Here is a 20,993-nt window from a genome sequence, read left to right as displayed (position 1 = left end):
TTATTGGTTTGCTGTTTGGAAAACCGGCACCACTGGAAGTAGCTAAATTAGCCATTAGCAGTTCCTGTTTGCAGCGCAGCCATGGAGGTACGGACAACTGTCACTGGATCACTGCGACACTGAAGGAAACTTTAAAACGTGACGATTCTCAGGCAGGTTCTGAAGCGTCTTACTTTCTATGATTTCTGAGCAGGTTTATGGACGTTTTATTCGTGATGGACACTTATAGAGAAGACGTCCTCTGGAAGCGTAAGCCGGACTGAATGACATCAATATGTGTCTCATGTCCGAGGGTTCAGATTTTACTGACTTATGACTCAGAGGGGGAGGAAGAGTTTTGACTCAAATTCACCTCGCGCAGTATTTTCCAACAATTACCTCAAAACTCAATGGCGAGCACCAGATCCTGCTGTTGACTCTGCCGACTTCTCCCAGTGTTTCCATTTCTTATCGACGAGTTAAGAAATGAATGCCATTTTTACACAGTTACAGTGTTTCCATTGTGTTAGTGTTTGTTTCCATGCCATACTTTTATCTACTTATTATCCAATTTAATTATTATCTCATTCGATTTTCTTTAATCTGGGACATCTGCCTCGGAAGGGTGAAGCGGTGTATAAATAAACTCCACTTCCCTACAGCTGTACTAAGGTGGACTCATAAATAATTTATCACTGTCCCGCTTAGCATTAAAGCTCATTAAATCAAACAGAAAACCGCTCTTCCTCCAATCACGTCTCTGTTCACCTGTCAGCTGACGGGCCCTCTTGTGTGCGATCACGCGGACGAGCTGTGATCTGTTTAAGACTGAGATCCTGTTTGATTTATTTTCAGTGGCATTAGCTCGTCCTTATTGTTAGCTCACGCCGTCCTCCGGTTTTCTCCTCGTCTCTGTCTTTTTCTCTGTCAGCTCCCTTTTTCCGTGTCGGCTGTTTGATGGTGGGAAAATAAAAAGACGCAAATTTGAGACGTGTCAAACAGCCAAAAAATAAAAAACGGAAAAGTGGTCTTTAAAATGTCACCTTAGCAGTTTAAGTTAAAAATATACCAAAAAGTTTGAAAAGAGAGATTTTTTTTTTTTTATTATTTGAATGAAAAGCTTCCAACTTCATTTTCTTTAAGCCAGAGATGACTCTTTGTCCGGCATTTAAAAACAAGCGATTGGCTGTCACAAACTTAGAGACAGCTGATTGGCTCTCAGCAATCAATTAGTATAAGCTTTATGTAGTTACACGTCATCTTACACACACACACACACACACACACACACACACACACACACACACATTCATTAAAACATTCACAAGGGTATTAAAAATATCAAAACTTTAAAGTCCCTCAGAAGAATGAGCCTCTCTGGTTGCTTTTCAGTTCACTCCATTACCAAGGCGCGCGTTACTGGAAACCAGTCCTCCCCAGTTCAGCCTTTCAAAACGAACCTACTCTGTGACCCGCTGCCGTGGTTATTGGCTCCGAACGCGAGCGAGGGTGTTAAATATCTCAGCAACACGACCGTACTAAATGAAAACACGGGGATGCCGACGCCCTCACATAACTCACAGCGGTGAGCGCAGCAGCTAACTGCAGTAATGGCCTTGAATGGCACTGTGGTAAACAAGGTCCAGAGGAGACAACGGGTGGCGGCGGCAGCCTGAGCAAACGGGGCGTCTCCGTGAACCAGTGTAGTTGGCGTAGAGGAATCCTCTTGCAGTTGAGCGAGGTTTTCACTGTGAGTTTTGCAGGACCGGTACAAACAATGCTGCACCGTATCTATTAGACGTCCCGTACAGATGGCACTGGGAATATCGAAGCCGCATGCTCTCGTGAAATGCAAAAAAAACATTTTGCTCTTTTCTGTAGTTTAGAACAAGCTGTAAATATAAAGGGGAGCTCCGCCAATTTTACACGTCATCAAAGTCTGTTTACAGGTGTGGGGGAGTGCGACTGCATATGAGAAAAAAGTTGTATGAAGCCTTTTGTGTCGCCAGAGAGGAGCCGTGTCAAGCGCTAAATCTCTTGATAAAAGACGTCTGGTTAGACTAACCTGGAGAGCCAGTGACGTACAAGATGGCTGAAAATTAAATATCTCTGTACAGAGTAAAAAGCAGGCGGCCTGGGGCGCCCTGGTGGCCTAGGGCTAGCTGCAACGTCTCTGGTCAGGTTTAGGTGGGAGCCTTTGTTTCATGTCCTTTCCCAGCTCTCTCACCTCATCTCTTATTTCCTGTCATCTTTCTACGGTTGATATCCTAACTAAGGCATAAAAACGCCAAGAAGATGCGCGCGAACAAAACAAACAAAACCCGAACAAACAAAAAAAAGCAGAGGGGGCTGATGTCGATCCCTGTGTGACACCGTTATCAACCCTCTGGGGAGGTGATACGACGGCCTGAACTCTACCAGGAAGGCGTGATTTCAATCAGGTGTAAGAAGAATCCTCAAGCCTCACTGAAAACAGCTAGTATCAAAAGCCTTGGACAACTAGTGTAGCAACTGCTTGACTCTCTCGATGGAAAGAAACTGCCATTCACACCAGCAGTTGGAATTTATTTCACTATTGGGAGGTTTAAAGTCTGGCTACGGCGGCTGACGGACATTGTTCTTTTCCCCCAGAAAGGCAGACGGTGGTGAGGTGCCCAGTTATTCGAGGATTTTAGACAGACTGGACAGCTCAGACACTGCTCAAGCGTCACCAGCGAAGACAGAAGTGACTGGCAGTCCAGTGATATTTCAGCTCTTTCCTCTACAAAGAATATATTCATTCCTGTAAGAAGTCCATGTTTTTCAGTAGCTTAAGTCAACAGCCTGTAACACTGCGGGACACCGCTGTGCTTCTGAGCGCAGCTCGGCAGGATCAAACAGCAGCGCAGGCCTCTGATTCAATCCACCGCTGCCGCGTTCGGCTGCGGCGACTGTTCGGCTAAAAGCACAACAGCAGTTTCTCTTTTACAAGTGCTGGCGAACGCCTTGAGACTACCGAGCGTGTCTGAACGCAGCCCCCACGAGACTCAACAAGAGTTCAGCTTCAGCCGCAACAAACGGCTTCAGTTCACCAACTGACAAGAGCTCGGGAGCGGCGCTGTGCACAGGAGCTCAGGTGAAACGCAGAAGACTGCGGATGAAAGAAGAACGGGATGGCGGGGGGGGGGCATAGAGCTAAAAAAAAAGAAAAGAAACGAGTAGGTGATTGCAATATGAAAAAATGCAAAGAAAGAAAGAACTGAAATGAAAAGAGGAAAAGAAAAGAAGTGAACAACAGGTAAAAAAAAAAAAAAGGAAAGGAGAAGATGAAATATTGATGGAAGGAGAAAGTGGGTCGATAAAACAGCGAAGAGAATAAACTCCAGAGGTAGTGAAGCATCTGAATAAAACATCATGTGAATCAAATATAAATGAAATATAAAAGATGTAAAGGTGGTAAAGAATGTGAAGGAAAACCGTAAAAGCGCTTTTTCAGGAGAAAATGAAGCGCGATCACTGGGAGACAAACGTTCCAGGAGGATCGTCTCAGCGGTGAATGAGCCAATATGAGCCTAAAGTCTGGCTAGTGTCCCAGAGACGTCCGCGTTTCAACCAGTGGGGTTAATGTTTCGGTGGCCCTGAGGGTCAGGGGTCATCCTCCCAGGTTGAACCTGAAACTCTGAGAGACCAGGACCCAGCCTCTTGTCTGTAGACCAGTCACAACCCGAGTTAGGATGCAGTGAGAGCGGAAAACCCGCCTGGCAAAATGCACAGGTGCGGTGTGGCCAGAAGCGGAAGGGAACAGGAAACAGGAAGCAGGAGGCAGGAGGCAGGAAGCAGGAAGCAGGAAGCAGCATGGGTTGTGTTGTAAACATTAAGTCCACAAAGTCGTGAATTAAACCGCGTTTCAGTGACATTTTACTGTCAAGCTCTGTCACTGTCGTCACGCAGCCTCTGTCCTTCTCTGCTGCTTCTATCACGTCACAGCGCAGCTGTAGAACAAGAACCCGAACGAGGGGTCTGTCTTCTCTCAAACCAGCTGGGCAGTGGAGAACCTCGCGATTCCGACTGAACTCGAAGGGTCCGTCGGCCACCGGAGGCCGAATGTGTCTCGCTCCATTCCATGTGGAAAGGAATGTGAGGAGAAGTAGGATACCGGTCTGTTTTTCCTGATATTTACAGATATGTAAGCAAACCTGGAAAGTTTTAATCTCTGAGATTCAAACATTCATTTGATACTATCGGGACGGCATTTTTAGCAGGAGCCAACTGCCTCTCAGTATGGCCGTTTTCATTGTCACTGGCAGAGTCTGCAATTCGACACGAAGGATTCACAGGACGTGATGTCAAGAGTGTTACGGAGTGGGACTGCATTGTTAAGCGGCTTCTTTTTATGAAGCGGAACAACGTTACGTATCCTCTCGGGCCACGGTTTGTTTTGCTGCGCTATAACTAGAAACACCAGCTGCTCCTCTGCGGCCGCTCGCTGTGCGTCCGCCGCCCTCAGCAGTCAGTGCACGTGTGATTCCAAAAATAAAACTAGCTGGTTCCCGAGCTAGTTAACCGGACGGACCGCGAGTAATCCACAGGAAACCTTTAGGGCTGAAGCAGCAACCGAGATTTAGTGGACGTCTCGCATCAATTTGACGAAAGCTGTCGACTCTGTGGTTTTTTTAAAGTTTGTTGGTGCACCGTTTGGTTTGTATATTATCAATTCATCGCTGAAATGTCCTATAAAATGCCAAAAACCATGAACAAAATGCACGCACAAGTTACCAGAGCCCATAAGTTGTCGTATCAACGCTTCTCTTTTTAGCATTCAAGTTTGAACTCTGCTGTGAGAAATGGAAATCTCCACATTTGAGAAGATGTAAGCAGCGGCGGTTTTGTATTTTCTCTGCTCAATAAATCACCTAAATACGTGCCCGTGTTGATTTTCCCTCTGTGTTTTAACAGGTGAAAGGTCACGGCCTCACGATAACCCGCCACGAGCCGCTTCAGACCTTCTGACACCACTAGCATGAACGTTGGCGGTGTAAAGACGGATTCTGAAACCTCGCCTGACCTGAGGTTGTTCCTGAATTCCAGTCCGTACAGGAAGTGCTCCTGGCCGACAGTGATGTAGTGCGTGGGGAGCTGCTCCGTTTGGTTCTTGCTGATGGTGACCACAGGGTAGCCCATTTGTAGAGTCCACCTGTCCATCATCTCGCCAATGTTGATGTCCCGCCCCTCTGAACGCATAGCCTGGACACAAAATCACAAAATATGAATTATCAATGAGTAATAATGACTAATTTACACTATGAGTTTAATGGGTGATTACTTACATTATTAATGGGATCATTATCCATCTGAAAAACTCATCAATAACCCAGTAAGAGTTTAACCAATATCTGTTTCAAAATCACTTACTGAGAGAACAATGACTGACTTTCAGGTGATTAAAAATCTGATTGGCTGGCGGCTAATTAAGTCTCTGTTTAATCGACTGCACTAATGCAAATGAATCTAATTACAGCGACAATTTTCCAGAAGCTTCTTGTGTTTAGGACCAACAAGCAAACAAGCCTCCCCTCCACCTGTCAGTGGTATTACCGTGGCAAACAGACTCTCATCGAGTCAGTCTTAATGAGCGTCTTCATTACAACGGCTTCGTCTAATAATTATCAGCCTCATTCAGGCCGACGAGCCGAATTGGGGGGCGGTTACAGGTTTAGATCCCTGCCGCAGAGCAAGGCACTGCCACAGGGTTGGAGGTCCGACTGGTCTGCCCCGACGAAGCCGGCGGGCCAGGGGGGAGGACAGACGGCGGGCGTTACCTGAGACAGTTTGCTCCACAGGTCGTCTCTGGCTGCGTTGCTGTACATGTGAGTCAGCAGATAATCCTGAAAGCGACAACGGGAAAACAGATCAGTCCGCAGAGCTTACACACACCGTGCCACGGGAAAATGACGTCACATGACTTGTCTTTGCTCACCTACTACCACTGTGCATTGTGTGTGTGTGTGTGTGTCTGTCTTGTCTTCTCTATTCGCTTCGCTACAAACAATAAGCATTTTCCCAAATTCGTCCAACGGTTCCTTTAAGGACCTGGGAGAAGATTGTGGACTTGAAGCGTGAGACAGTGTCTAAATCACGATGTACGATGTTTACCGTCATATATATCATCACATCTTTATATTTTTGCTTTGTCCGGGCAACAGCAGCGTTTTCAGTTCACGCAGAAGCTGCGGTTGCCGTTGCTGGGAGTAGCTGGCGTTTCTCCCAACGATCAAAGAAATACGTTGATTTATGATTCGTTATTTCCGTAAATCCACTTACATCAGCCGGCAGAGCTGTGTCGGTGCCATTCACCTTGTCGCTAGTCTCTCTTGGATGCGGCTAAGTAGTTAGACATGTAGGCAAATGACGTCCACGTTCTCTATCCTGCCGACAAAGCTCCGGTTGGTCCGCTGTTGGTCTCCGACCGGCCGAAATAGCAGCCAGTGGGCACAGCGCCAGACGTGGAATAAGTCGGGCATGAGATGTGGGGAGCGATTCAGGCTGAGACTAGATCTGATTATCATGACGTTTACCCCCAAACATATTGACGAGTGCGAATTGGTTGCGTGTGCAGATAATTTGTAGGAGACTCGATCGTACGGGTGAAATGCCTCCTGTGTCCCCGCGAACTTACACCTATCGCCGAGTTAAGCTGTAAATTTAAGATACAACAATGAGTGCGAAACCTTAAAAAGCTTGAAGAAAAAAAAAAAAAATCTACTGAAAGCGCTGGATGACTGTTCTTTGAAACCGTGGGTTCAAACATCATGAACATGGAGTCTCAGTGACACGACAAGCCAGCGGGGCCCCGTGGCGCAGCGGGTTTAGCTCCTGTGTTGAGTCCAAAGCCCTTTGGACTCAATCCCCGCTCCGAAGTTCTATTTTCCAAGCTAATCAACAAAGTGAAGACTCAGAAGCTCCCGCAGAGAATATCCCAGTTCAAAAGGGGCTTAGTGGCGCGGTGGCTCCGTTCAAAACCTGTAGTTCCTTGGTGACTTTTGTCCCTGTTTTGATCTCTGTCCGTTTCCAGTGTCGGGAGAAAAAAACTCATTCCTGCTGCAGAGAATCGGGGAGCGTTAAAGCTTAGGGATGGTTCGGTTCTTAATAAAACCAGAAAAAGGCCGGGTAGCATTGCGAGATAACGCAGAACACCTACAGAGGAAGAGCCGAAATCTGCTTCTCAGCGATAGGGGAGATTTCTCTGTCCTCTGCGAGCGTGTGTGTGTGTGTCCCTCACAGCCAGTCAGTCAGCTTTCCTGGTGTGTGTGGAGGTTGATACGGCAAGAAGGAGCTCTTTATTGGGACAAGATGACACACATGATAACAACAGAGTGTATCTGTGTGTGTGTGTGTGTCTGTGTGTGGCTTTGATAAGTTGGACCCTGTCACCTCCACTGAAGCTGACACGAGCAGAGATAAAACACCCCCCCACCGCCGTCAATACTCACAGTCTGATCCCGATTCCCACCCAGACGCAGTTTTAACAGCATGATACACCCGGAGCCAAACTGTGTCCGGTGATAAGAAACACCCAGTAAGAGGAGGGTGGGTGTGAGTGACCTGTTATCAGCAGCTACGCGGGTGAAAGTGAAAGATTTCTGACTGTACAGACGCAGGTTTAGAGCATGGTAACGAGGACTGGTGTCCCTCATCAGAGGAAGATGTGAACCATCCTCCATCAACACAATAAAGGTTTTTCTCCAGGTTTCTCAACAGGCCACTAGTGAATCTATGTCTTTCTCTATCGGCCTGGGTTCCTCTGAGCTCAGTTCACACAGAGTCTGTCATGAAACGACCCTGAAAACATGAGAACACTGTTTCCTACATTTCAACAGATCAATGTCAAACTAGAAATAACAGATAATCATGAACGTGGTTATCTCGTCACGATAAGTCAAACAAAATCGTTTTAAATGCCACGTAAACGTCTGTATTGCTGATACGTTTCATTAATGCACTTTATTGACAGTGATCTGATACTTGACGTCAGATACGTATTATAATCAAACCCACGCGAAACAGCGCTTCGCGTGTGCAGCATCGCTTGTGCAAGGTTTCAGTTCACTTGTGACATTATCTTTTTTTTTTGCATGTGAAAAATAGCAAACTCCTTGTAAAGAAAAAGCCTAAAACATTTGTGTGTAATTTGTTTTGCCGCGCCGTGAGCGTCTCTTTCGACCGGACGGACCTGCAGCACCTGGTGGATCCATCGAACATTAATTCACTTTCTCATCAGTATGCCTGTCAGGCTCAACAGGCACTTGCTCAGGACAGAAGCAGTTTCTTGTAGCCTGTGCGACAGAGGGCGAACACCTCTCTCCTCCACTCGTGCATCAACGCGAACCTTGCCTCCACCCGGCTTGACAAATCTCACCACTTGTTCGGGCTGTCATTGCCTCTCATTTAGAATCACCTAGCATGAAAAAATTAGGAACTGACGTTGAGTCGTCAAGTCAGAGTTACTGTAATGACCAGTTTCCAACTGGCAAATAGCTTCCAGACAACCATCAAGTAACAACTACAACTGGGAAAGTGATTTTTCTTCTGTCTGAATTGGAGCTTGATGAGATGGAAGTGCCTGAAAAGGCAAACCGATACGCACGCCTCACGTCGACCAAGCGCCCTCGTTCAGGGTAATTGAGCCAAAATTTTAGGCATATAGTTCTATACAGATCTGACATAAATATATATGACAGCACCAGTTAAAACCCCTTTAAATGTGGGTATGTTCCATCAAGTGGCTGAGCGGCGGTTTCCCTGGTCATCAGATACGCAGGTGACGCCTCAGTGAGCTACTGGCTTTTCATGAAATGTTCTGTTAAGTCCGATGTCTCCCCTTTTAAACAGTGGTTTTTAATCAGAAAGTTGTAGCTGTTGATGTCGATGACTTGTAGCTGTTCGTCAGTTATTAAATTACTGTGGAGATAATGACCCGATCAACACCGACATCGCGGGGACTCGCCTCCCACATGGGGACAAACATCTGGTTCCCCAACTTTTTTAGGGTTCAGACGTGGTTTTACGAAAGCTGAGCTGGAAGCAAGTGAACTCCTAAATATTCCTAAATATTACTGTGGAGAGTATCGAGCAGATTGGGGGGGCGGTTAGTGTGACTCTGATTTAATTTATAAGCCGTGATACATCCAACTTTTGTCCTCAATAATACAAACCAAAGACGCTCAGACTTAACGGAAAGGACTATGCAAAACCAACGAGAGCCGTCCGCTGACGTGTACGCTTGCATGCTGTAGACCTGGGAATCTTTCCCGTCTCTGGACGGCAGGGATGGGAACATGGCTGTGGAGTGGCAGCGGTCAGTGATCGGTCCTCTTACAGAGGCTGAACCGTGGGGCTCCTAACCTGAGCTGAGGTCCATTAATCAGTATCTGATGTACTCTGGTTTGCCTCCAGATGCCGTGACCTTAATACATAAAATATCATATTTCACTGCACTGCTTAAATCCACGTGAGGCCTTCAATTACTGAACGGGATTTGAGACATTTGAAAACTTTTCTGTGGGCTCGCGGACGCCATCGGCTGCAGTGCCCGTCATAACAGTGAATAATTGCAAATGTTCGCATCATATCGTCAGAGAAGCGAGACCCTTATCTTTTGAAACAACGCTGCAAATGAAATGAAAGCTGTTGCCACTTCCTTTTTTTTATGTTTTAGTTCAGTTTTGTGGAGTTGTGTTGTGGCTAAATTATTTGGCCTGAGGCACCTGTCATATCACAAACTGTCAGAGTGAGATTCCTTCATATCCTTCACTGCAGTTGGTTTGTATGGTTCGTTATATGCTATATTTTTCACTAAGCATCCGATTAGACCGTAAAAAAGCTCTGGAAATGAGTTTGTATTTGTGAAAGTCCTGTTTTTTTTTTTGAACTGCCGAGGAAAATATTTTTCCAAGATTTTTTTTTTCTATGCAGCTGAGGACTGAAACTGATGTTCTTATTAGGTAGCGTGGCGTAATGTTCAGCACACTGTATATGGACCTGTAGTGGGCGCACACACCCACGCCCACACACACACACACACACACACACACACACACACACACACACACACACACACACACAGTGTACTGTGTGGATCTGGATCAGCAGGGTTTTTATATAGAATCTGGCTCTCAGTGTGTTCCAGGTCACTGACAGTTTCTGCAGGAAAATCAGGACACAGTGTGCCTATGTCTGTATGTGCATGTGCGGGGGATTCATGCACATTTCCGTAACTTTATCCAGAATAAAAACAGAATTTAACCCACTTTCACCTTAAATCCAATGACGTCATTTTTGAAGTAACTGAAAACCGATTTCTTCCAATTTTGTGGATAAAAAGTGATTTGTTGCTGGAAAATAAACTCTGACCAAGTTCATTCGCAGTTTTCGCTGCTCCGATTTCTCTGAGACATCAACATTAACCAGTGTGAACGATCAGAGAGCCAGTTAGCAGCCACATACAGCTAAATGATAAATAATGCAACGCAGTCTGTTGTTAACACCAATAATGTTATCTGCTGTGCGTTTAAGTCGGTAAAGTCGATATAACAAATTTATGACTGTTCTGCTTCAAAAATCAAACCTCAGAAGTTAAACTTAAAATACTTTCAATATTCAATTATTATGGAGTTGTTAACAGGCGACGGTGGGAGTTTTAAAAAAAGAATTTTTGTCCCCACAAATTACTTTTTTCTTTCTCTCTGATCCATGTTTCATCACTTTGTACAAAAGCCAGCGCTGCCCTGCGCCACCATGGATCAATTTATTTCCCTTTTCTTTGAACTCGTCCCTTAGTAAAAACAAACAGAAACTTATGGTACCTCATTAAACTGAAGTTTTATTATTTCATGTTTAGCTGCTGTCACCCTGCAAACATACATATCTAGCTACCGCTGAAGACACCGACATCGAGTTCTCGGTATTTCTTGTGGAGTTGGTTTACATTTCTGGCAGTGGGGAGAAGGCTTTGAACCGACTCGCTAACTCAGTATGTTTCTAAAGTTGGATACTGTCCTTGATGTCCAAAATCGATCATTTTAATCTCGCAAATTTAACCTACGTACACTTAAGTGGCTCTAAAGAGTTTGCATTTTGTAGTTTTCAAAGAAACTGCAGCTGTACGCGACTTGTAGTCCGGACAGTTAAAGTAAATAGGATTGTAACCAGCGACGTGGTTTTACAGCAGAGGAAAAAGTGGCAGAACCTCCTCTCAAACCGCCTTTTGCACCCAAATCCACCAATTTGCCGCCCACTTGTATGCTCAGTACGTCCCAAACAGTCTGAGCTCTTCCATTTGTGTTGGGGACAAATCAATCTAAAGCCAAAACCCCGGCTGTCCCTGCTGTCCTCAGATATATGTAACGTCTGTATGGCCAACTGGGCCCGCAGGACGACGTCAACTTACGTTGAGACCTTTCTGGAACAGCGGCTGTCCCATCACGTTAGCCAGCATCCGGATCAGCGCCGCCCCCTACAGACAGCACAGAGAAACACACTTTTTTAATGCAACGGCAGGTCAAAACATCCTCTCAAGTTTTACCGTGACGCAAATGAGTTAAATTTCATTGTAATTGCAGGGATCAGTCCATTAGCTTGCAGAGACGAAGTAGATCAGTGCTGAGCTTTTGAGGACAGTTAAAGTTTGGTGAACTTTGACATGTGAGTTCCTGCCGGTGACCGGTTTCAAACTGTCCTGACAGTGTTGCCCTTTGAGTCCAAAGCTATCAAATTAACTGTGTCCCACTTTTTAATGCTACATAACCCTGGTCTGTTTGATTAAAGCCTTCTCCACAATAGAGACGTGGCACTGTTTGTTGACACTGTTCATTTATTTCCAGGTTAGCTCGCTCGGCTAGTTGTCTTGGCTAGTTGTCTTGGCTAGTTGTCTTGGCTAGTTGTCGAACCTGGTTTTTTGTTTAAAAAGAAAACAAAAGCTAATTTAAATGATGAAGAACGTTTGAGACTGCTGTTGTTTTGACTCCTCAATCTGTCTGTGGTTTGAAGGTCTGGGGAAAAACAAGACTTAAAATGCGAACTACAGATATCTCATAACAAGCTACTCAGAAATCTGTGTAGAGTTGAAACTCAAGAGCACACATGAGCAAACAGCAGTTCATCAGTCTCGCGTGGCTCCCTTTGAGGGATGACTACATCTCAGCTTGAGTCATAATATCTTTGACAACAGAGCCCCTGAGTATCTCAAAGACTAGTTTTGTAGGGTTTGGGGATCTAACACCCATTAGGCTTGAGAAACCAATACCAACATGGGTATTTGGTTCTTTAGATTCCACCGTGTTTCCAGCACCACATTTGATTGGGATGAATGAATACAGATCAATTTCACTGTGGTTTTTTTTCCGGGCATGAGCAGGCACTTGCCTTTTTGTAGGCGATCCAGTCGAAGACTCGGTCGATGTCCGTCGCTTGTTCCACCTCCTGGGAGATCGGGTGGGAGGTGCTCAGACCGTCCAACAGCATCACCTCGTGGAGGACGTCGGTCAGAAAGCGTTGCTTCTCCTGAGAACACACACATGTTTGTTTTTTGTCACTTACTCAGACAACGTATCCACATTCCTTCTCTGGAGGCTGACGATGAGCCGTAACCACTGCAATGTACAACCGACCCTGGACCAATCTTGTACCTAATTGTAACCATAAAACCGTGCCTGTACCAAATGGAACCAGGTTTTTGTCCCCACATGGGAGCCGGGTGCCCATAATGCGAGGTAATGATGAGGTAAGAGTGCCCACCATGTGATTAACGCTCTCCACAGTAATTATTGGAATCTGGAGTTTGTCTCGGTTCTCTCCCAGCTCAGCTTCCATGAAACCAGATGTTAGTACTAACAAAGGGGGACCAGATGTTTGTCCCCGCACAGGAGTCCCCATAATGTTGGTAAATGATCTGGTAATTGTTCCCACAAAATGATCAATAGTTTCCACAGTGTTATTTTTTTGGAATCCAGAGTTTGTTTTCTTCATGCTCAGCTTTCAACAGATTCCAGTTAAGTTAATTAACTTTGGAAAACAAAGTCGGTCCACAAATTCTCATTTAGTTGAACAGCTGGTTCAGTAAACAAAGGTTTATTTGTGTAATTTGTCTGGTTAACCTTTAATTATCGTAATTCTTTGTTGTCCATTTACTCTCCTTGTCATTTCTCTCATTGTTGTCTCATCTTCATTCCTCTAATTTTTCTCTCCTCTCCTTTCCGGTCCTCATTCATCCATTCTTCCGCCGGTTTCAGCCCCTTACTTCCCTAATTAGTTCCTCCCCTTATTTTATCTCCTTGTTCCCTCTCCTCATTTCCTTCCTTCATCATTTTCCTTATTGCATCTGTTCCATTTTCCCTCTCTTTTTTTTTCTGTCTGTCTTCCTCTCGTTTCTTCCCATTACTCCTGTTCTTTCTTCTCCTCTCCTCCTCTGCTCTTCTGGTTTCAGGGTTTTAATAGACATCTGCAAACATGTTGAGCTTTAACGAGCTCTGTCCAAATTACCCCAGGGATCAGGCTAAATCCGAAGAAGTGTGGCTCTGTTTAATTCATGGATTACAGTGTTTACTATGGAGATTTGGTTTTAATGAACCTCCATCTTGTTATGCAATGGAATTGGTGGGTTATTAAGTTTTAGATGTCAATGAAGAGAATGAACGGGAACCCTTTTTTAAAATTAACAGTATCTGTTGGGATCTGGCTAATTCTTGGCCTAATGTGACCCTGTGTAATACATGGATTAAGGTTGTTTATTAAATAGATATGGTTTTATTGAATCTACATCTAGTTAAACAAAATTTTCTCAAGATGTTACGTTTATAATGAACATAAAAATCAACACGAATTATTTTGACTTTACGGTTTCTGCTGGGATCAGACTATTTCTTGGCAGATGTGACTGTTTTAGTCTGAACTACTTAAAACTAAAACTGCGTGGTAGGAACTGTTTAATTCTGTGATTCAGACTTAAGGTTTAAGTTGTTCCTTATCATCAATAGTAGTCTACCTGTCTAATATCTGATTTGTGAGTGATGGCAGTTTAATCTCAAATGAACTCAACGATGTGTCAGATAAACAGATTCTTCATACAAGCGCTAGACTGATCCCTCTTCAAAGGATCTGGCTAACTCCTGGGTGGAGACAAACTACTGTTTTCATCTGCGAGTCAACAGAAACATACACACAATCATAAACAGACAGACTCAAGGGCTTTACCGCAAATTACACAATTAGTTAATTATTTAAATGGCACATTTGGATGAAACCAAAATTATTCGGCGAGAGAAAAAAAACAAAACAATCAGACTAAATGAGACATCGGCTCTAATTAACAAAGACTTTAAATCACCTGGAGAGAGAGAGAGAAAGGGGGTCTACCTGGTCCATATGGTCGTTATGAACCAGATGGACCCACATGTGGAGGGTTGGCTAATAGGCCAACAGTCAGTGTATACACAAACACACACAGATGGAGGTACTGGACTGTGTTCAGGGGCCACTTTTTAACGCTTGCTCGTCTCCTCCCTCCATCCTGCTTCACCTCCACTCCTCTTCCCCTCCTCTTCCTCTCCTCCCTTCACCGTGACCCTCATTTCAGCGTCGTTCAAACTTGCCGTGTTTGGGCCACAGACAGTTCTCTCTGCGTGACGCGGTCATACTGACCACTGACTCCAAATGTCCAGTTTATACTACTAACTGTCTGGCTAAATGGGAATAACTCAAATATAGTTCAGGTCCACAGTTAAACCACCTTTCTGGATATATTAAACTGAAGGTTTCCATCACAACAATACTGACGATTCATGGCTTGTTACCGGGTAGAATTGGACGGTATGTCGCACACTGTGCAGGGTTTTCCGCAGGTCCATCAACATTAAATTTAAGACTTTGAAATGACTTCTTAACATCACACAGAGTGGCACTGAATACCTGTTTCACAGTTATACCGGCAACTTATCATTACATCCCGTTTTTCCTGTTCACGTAAAGTATAAATCTACTATATGTGTTATACATGTGCGAATGTATGCGTTAATATATATTATTGTGTATGTGTTATTTTATTTTGTCCTTTGTTCTTACTATTTGATAAAACATTTTCAGCTGATTTTGATATGTTCTATAAAAATACACTTAACAACAACAACAGCAATAATAATAATTATTATTATTGTTGTTGATGTCATACTGATTATCCCAAAGTATTTATTCTCATAATATCTTTGCTTGTATTACACCGTTGTGGCAGTGACAGTTCGATATTTTAGTTCTTGTCATAACATCCCACCTTTCAATTCTTTTTGACCTCCCCATGATTGACATCTGTAAAAACTCACCTCACAAAAAATATACTTGAGTTTTTTTTTGGAAAAGTCTCAGTAATTTTCCTCAAACGGCTGCTCACCGTACCCTAACGTTTAATCAAACAAACGGGAGGAAACCGTGCGTTTGTTGGGGACTATTTTGAGCAGTGGATTAATCCACATTTGGTGCTCTAGTGAGTATTTGGGGCAGCAGGACGGTGTGTGTGTGTGTGTGTGTGTGTGTGTGTGTGTGTGTTCATGGTGATGAAGCAACCCGTCACCCAGAGCAACAGTTTGGCTCACTGATGTGTTTCTAATAGTTTGTGGATAATAATGGAGCTCTGTGTCTCGGAGGAGGAACATTTTTTAAGGTTTGGGGACACAGGAAATACGCGCCAGCAGGATGCAATTAATGTTGTCGATTCATGGAAATTTTGTGAGTATAAGAAAAATACAAAATATCATCAGACTAATACTTTAATGATAATATTAGACTGGCAGGATTTTTTGCATCAGTGTGCTGTTGATTTGTGATGTTAAATTTACCGGATGGTTGTTTTTTCCATAAACTGCCCTCAGAATATTTAATGTGTCATAATGTGTATCGGACTTTGTCACGTAATAAAATGACATATACCAGGATACATGATTTTATCTATTACCAGTTAAACCTCAGGCGCAACCAACCACGAGCTCAGCAGACTCCGAACACATCCGGAAAAGCGGAGGGTGGATACAACAGTCTCTGTTCTCGTTGGGTAAGTGTGTATTTCTAAGAAAGGAAGGGAGGAGAGGAGAAGATGAATATCGCTTGTCCTCTGCTGTTTCATATCTTCAATTGGAAGCCCATTTGTTTCACACCAGTTATGTGCTGGTAGGCATTGACCTCTGACCTGGGTTCTTTCTGCTCAAGAAGGTCCCAGCAAAAAGCTCCGGGACGCCGCCAGACGCTGCTCTCCAAAGGACGTTTGCCGCTTAACCCCACATAAGGTATATTTCCCAACCCAACCGGTTAGTCTTCATCCTTGAAGCGTTCTCTTGCGTAAAATACTATTTGAAACCACTTCCAGTAAAACGTGAATCCTGCCAGTTTCCAGATATAGCCAATCCTGCAGGGCCTGCTGGACAGTGTTGCTGGGGAATTCTTTGCGTACGGTAGACGTGAGTTCACAAGTGAGGTCGCCGTCTCACTAATGGCGTCTGAAGAAAAACAAATGGAACTGGTATTTGGTCATTAAAATGAAAATGAAAATGCAGCTAATTGAAATGTTTGACTGCGGCTGTAGGAAAAGTCCCATTTTCATAATCTGCTGTTGTTTTGAAAGTAGCGTAAAGTAGTAGAAAGTAGGATGAAGGAAGAGAAACAGACACTAACTTTGGCCTCTCACTGAAAATACGAGAGAAGCCGGCTATTATTACACGTTTAGAAACCAAGTGGTGTAATTCTGCTAAAGACATAAATTAGTCGGGTAGAACCCGAGAGAGGTTACATTAACTTTTAAGCTCTTGTTATTAATTATTAATTAAGACTAAAGGAAGGATTTTGATCATGCTGGACCACAGTCAGACACAACAAGATCCAAGCAAAGTGCCGTGTTTGCCAAAGGTTCCTTTTAGCTTTAATTAATGAACCTTTTTTCACAATTTAACACTGTAGTCTGCCTACAATGTGTGTGCTGCGTGCGGCTCCGTGGCTCCAAAACATTGCAGATGTTCCTTGATGTCTGCTTTAAATTGATGCCATTGTGCTGGGTCTCTTAAATCTGAGTTTTAAAGCCCTGAATGGGCAGTTATTTTAACGCACACATTAGCTCCGAGATGACTATAAAGCACCGTAATCCCAGATCGGCTCAGTTAAAGAATAATATAACATAACACCTGTTGGCTAAGTGGTTGGGTGTAATAGGGAACCAGTCGACGGGCTATGTCCTTCCTCCTATTATTTTTATTCGTTTCATTTTTTTCCCCCGCTGTGTTTAGTTCTTCCCCCTGCAGCGCTCTGACTCACTGCTGATGGAAACTGCTTTTTAAATAAAAACCTGTATCATAAATAAACTGCTTTATCAGGAACAGACCGCTTTATCATCGTTGTGCTTGTTATTGGAGAAACACTTTGTTTCTATTAAAGCGTCCAGCCGTGCAGAACCGCAGTAACAGGGATTTAAAAATGTCATGTCGCTCAGTATAACAGGCCGTGCGTGCGTGCCGAAGATAAGGTGTTTTGGGTGTAAACACATTCTCTATTGGAAGTAAATCACAATGTACATTGGCAGAAACAGAGCAGGAAGCGAGTGTGAGCTGTAATTTAAAGTTCTGCGGTGTTCACTGTTTCTCAGGGGAATTTTCGATGAGTTTCAGGGGGAATCGGAAGGGAGCGGAGGTTCTGGGAGTTTTTGAGCGAATCTGAGGAAGGATTCGCTCCTAATTTTATTCTGTTTCGAACCGACTCACCCTCGCTGCATCAACTTGTTTACCAACCGGAGTGGAATAAGACAGAACGGGATTTTACCTGCTGCGCATTTGGGCGGAATATTAACTGCTGAACTGCAAGAAAACACACTTTTAGAAAAGGAGGAAACAGATATCGATCCGTGCGAGGGGACGGAGGTGGAAGAGTTCAGGAGGAGACCTCACAGTCAGGACTTACTCCTCCTCAAAAGCCAGTTTTAACTGTCTTCTTACATACACACCGAACACCCAAACGCTGCAATAAGTTATGTAAAGTTTTACACAACAAAGAGCTGGATGAAACCCAGCAGCGGAACGATCTGTGGTTGGGAGTATGTGTTTCGAACATTCCCATCCGGCTGAGAGCTGCTGGTCCTGGAAGTTATTTTCCTCCAGTGTAATTTTTCTCTTTCGTCACTGTCTTGTGAAAACCTTGCATCTCCACAATGTCAGCTTCTCATGAGCAAAAAAAAAAAAAAAAGTCCTGTTTCACGCTTTAAGCTTTGTGACATTTTTCAAACAATCCAAGTGGTTTTTGGATTATTTATTTATCCCAAGAGACAGAAGAATTCACTCAAACAATAAAGGATCATTCAGTCCTTCGCTTTGTCTCACGATGACTGATGATGCTCCGTACTTTTACTGATGTAAAAACAATGAACGTATCCTGCTACCAAGTTTTGTGTGTGCATCCAAAGCCTGACGTGTCCCACTCCTCGGCTCCAAAAACTCAGACTGATGCGTGGCATGTTCCTTCGCGGCCGTGAACACACACGAGATGTGTGTCTTCAGCGGGAACCAGTGGGCTTGACGGCCAGGGCAGGGAAGTCAGACAGTAGTCGCAGACGGACGGACGCACTGTTGGTTTAGGTCTTTTCGTGGGATTCGTTGACGATATAAAGATATGTAAAATAACAGCCAGCCGATCAGTTAAGTCTTTATGTCCACAGGCTTGTACCTTTAACTTCCTATCAAAGAACCAGATATTTTCTAACAAAGTTTTTCATTTTGCACCGATGATTCAACCGAGAGAGTTTCGTGTCGATTCAAACCTTAAACTGTTTTTACTGCTTTAACTACAGTCTATTTGTGCTAAGTTTTAAAAGTGTCACTTCAACTAAATTATTAAAGGACAGCATATGTTTCCAATCCCCTGTAGTGGCATCTAACAATGCAGACAGTTTCAGTTTTATTGTGACTGGTTTAAAGTTCGATTTAATATCGCAGTTTGTTTGTTTTATTTCTTAAAACAAATCTTTTTTTCTTTTTACATCAGGTCTTTGTTTTCTAACGTTAAAATAAAAAAAAAAGTCGAAGTCATATGTGACTAACTGGAGCTTTGAGCTAAAAATCTCGACTCACTTGAAACCGTCACAGGGCAGAAAAAACAAATTTCATGAGTGGGATATCCGGATGCACTTGAACCGGCTGAACAAAAAGCTTAATTTCCTGCTTCTCTCGGATAAAAGATCAGACTCCTATTATCAAATACTGAGGAATTCTGCACTCACCACACATCACATCACACACACAGATATGATAAGTGATTGGCTAAATTCCTCAGCTCCATTCGCTTTAAAAGACACCTGTGGTTTGAAGCTCTGAAAAGATCATCAGTGGACCTTTAATCCTGGATTATTTTGTCTTACATACTGTTCAGAAAGTTTTTTTAAAAAAGTATCAAAAATTCATGGTTTGGGGCCTGTGTCCCATTTTCTTCAGTCATTAAAAAGGATATAAAAGATTAAATATTTTATAGAGCATAAAACTAACAAAAATCATCTCCTGGAGATTTTCAAAATTGTCTGTTTGACTGAAGTCTCTAACTTAAAGTGTAAGCACGTAGCCGAAAGCCAGCTAGGAAGACCAGCGGTTGGGATGAGCACTTGTGGACCCGGTTTGAAACGAATTAAGACTTAGAATTTTCACTCACCATGTTCCACTTTGGGAAGAGGAAGTCAGTGCCGACGTACTCAAAGAAATGAGCGAAACCTTCTTTTAACCAGACGTCCTCCCACCAGACCGGAGTCACCAGATCACCAAACCACTGCAAGACAGACACAGAGAAGACATTATTTTCCTTTGGTTTTCTGTCAGATAGAATCATTTCATCTGAAAACATTTATAAACTCCGGTAGACAAATTCTGGTGGATTCAGCGATGTCCAAATAAAAGCAAACTGGTTCACACCCTGAGACGGGTCGAGTTTCCGAACCTTTCAGAGTTCCACGCCGAGGAGGGTTTTCTCGTAGTCAAACATTACTGAGAGGAACAAGACCTAGCCTATGTCCGAAAGCAAGTTTGTATAGTGCTCTCCAAACTTCGCAAAGTGGCTTTAAGAAACATATAATCCTGCGAGTGTACGCTACCTTCTGGTAACATTCCCACAGGGCAATGTGTTGTATTTCGTAGATGTCAAAAATACCTTTGTGCAAATCTACACCCGGTGCTAAATGATGATTATTCGTCAAGTGTCCACCAAACGCCGCAGATGTTTAGAAATTTTTGACCACGTTCCACCGTCTTAGTTTAGCTAATTAGCACTAAACACAAAGTACAGCTGAGGCTGATGCGTATGTCCGAACATGGCTCCTAGAAATTCGGTTTATATACAGTCAATGTGCGACTGCAACCTTCTTTTTGAAGGAACTGCGAATGTAACTGCGAGCGGATATCCGGCAAGTCACGAACGTGACCTATTGGTGGAATGGTCACACAAAAATAACAAATTTGTTTCCCGCCAAAGACCATATCTTGCGGTACAATAAGCACTTGTAGTGACTACGGCATGGTTTATGGTTATCTTGAGACTCTCTTTACAATTCGAAGAACTAAAAAAATTGAACCTAATGATGGTGCTGGATGTGGATCTATCCAATATTTGTCGAGACATTTCACTCAAAACCACCAATATCAACCTGATGGTGGCAACAGGTGAAAAGTCGGGATCGCCTGCGTCATTAGGATTCATCCCCTGGGACCCATGAATGTCTGTACAAATTTTCAGTGCAATCCATTCAATAGTTGTTGAGCTATTTTAGTCTGGACCCCAGAGGCGGACCGACAGACCAACACTGCCCTCTGCAGAGCCACGGCGCTGGCATGACAAAAAACTCAAAATGCCGAAGCACAGAGAAGTAAATCCAGCCCGACTCCAACTCCGAGCAGGCAGGGAGGGGACTTGCTGCTCCTGCTCCTCCTGAAGGACCGACTCGTTCTCCGCCTGACGGTGCCAAACCGGCGGCAGCCAGC

The 20,993-nt window shown here is 43.8% G+C and overlaps 1 protein-coding gene across 1 annotated transcript in view; it reads right to left on the bottom strand.

Annotated features, from left to right (window-relative positions):
• LOC120797455 (thyrotropin-releasing hormone-degrading ectoenzyme-like) overlaps positions 1–20,993 on the bottom strand; it is a 137,973-nt gene that overhangs the window by 26,841 nt on the left and 90,139 nt on the right. Inside the window, exons 6-10 of the mRNA XM_040141143.1 lie at positions 19,675–19,788; positions 12,379–12,516; positions 11,405–11,470; positions 5,778–5,843; positions 5,024–5,202 (exon numbers count right to left, since the gene is read on the bottom strand). Of these exons, the coding sequence (XP_039997077.1) occupies positions 5,024–5,202; positions 5,778–5,843; positions 11,405–11,470; positions 12,379–12,516; positions 19,675–19,788 (563 nt within the window). The remainder of the gene's footprint in view (positions 1–5,023; positions 5,203–5,777; positions 5,844–11,404; positions 11,471–12,378; positions 12,517–19,674; positions 19,789–20,993) is intronic.

Source organism: Xiphias gladius, chromosome 2 (genome assembly GCF_016859285.1).
Source record: "Xiphias gladius isolate SHS-SW01 ecotype Sanya breed wild chromosome 2, ASM1685928v1, whole genome shotgun sequence".
Taxonomy (NCBI): domain Eukaryota; kingdom Metazoa; phylum Chordata; class Actinopteri; order Istiophoriformes; family Xiphiidae; genus Xiphias; species Xiphias gladius.
The sequence above is the reverse complement of the archived record's forward strand: the minus strand, read 5'-3'. Positions and strand labels throughout refer to the sequence as shown.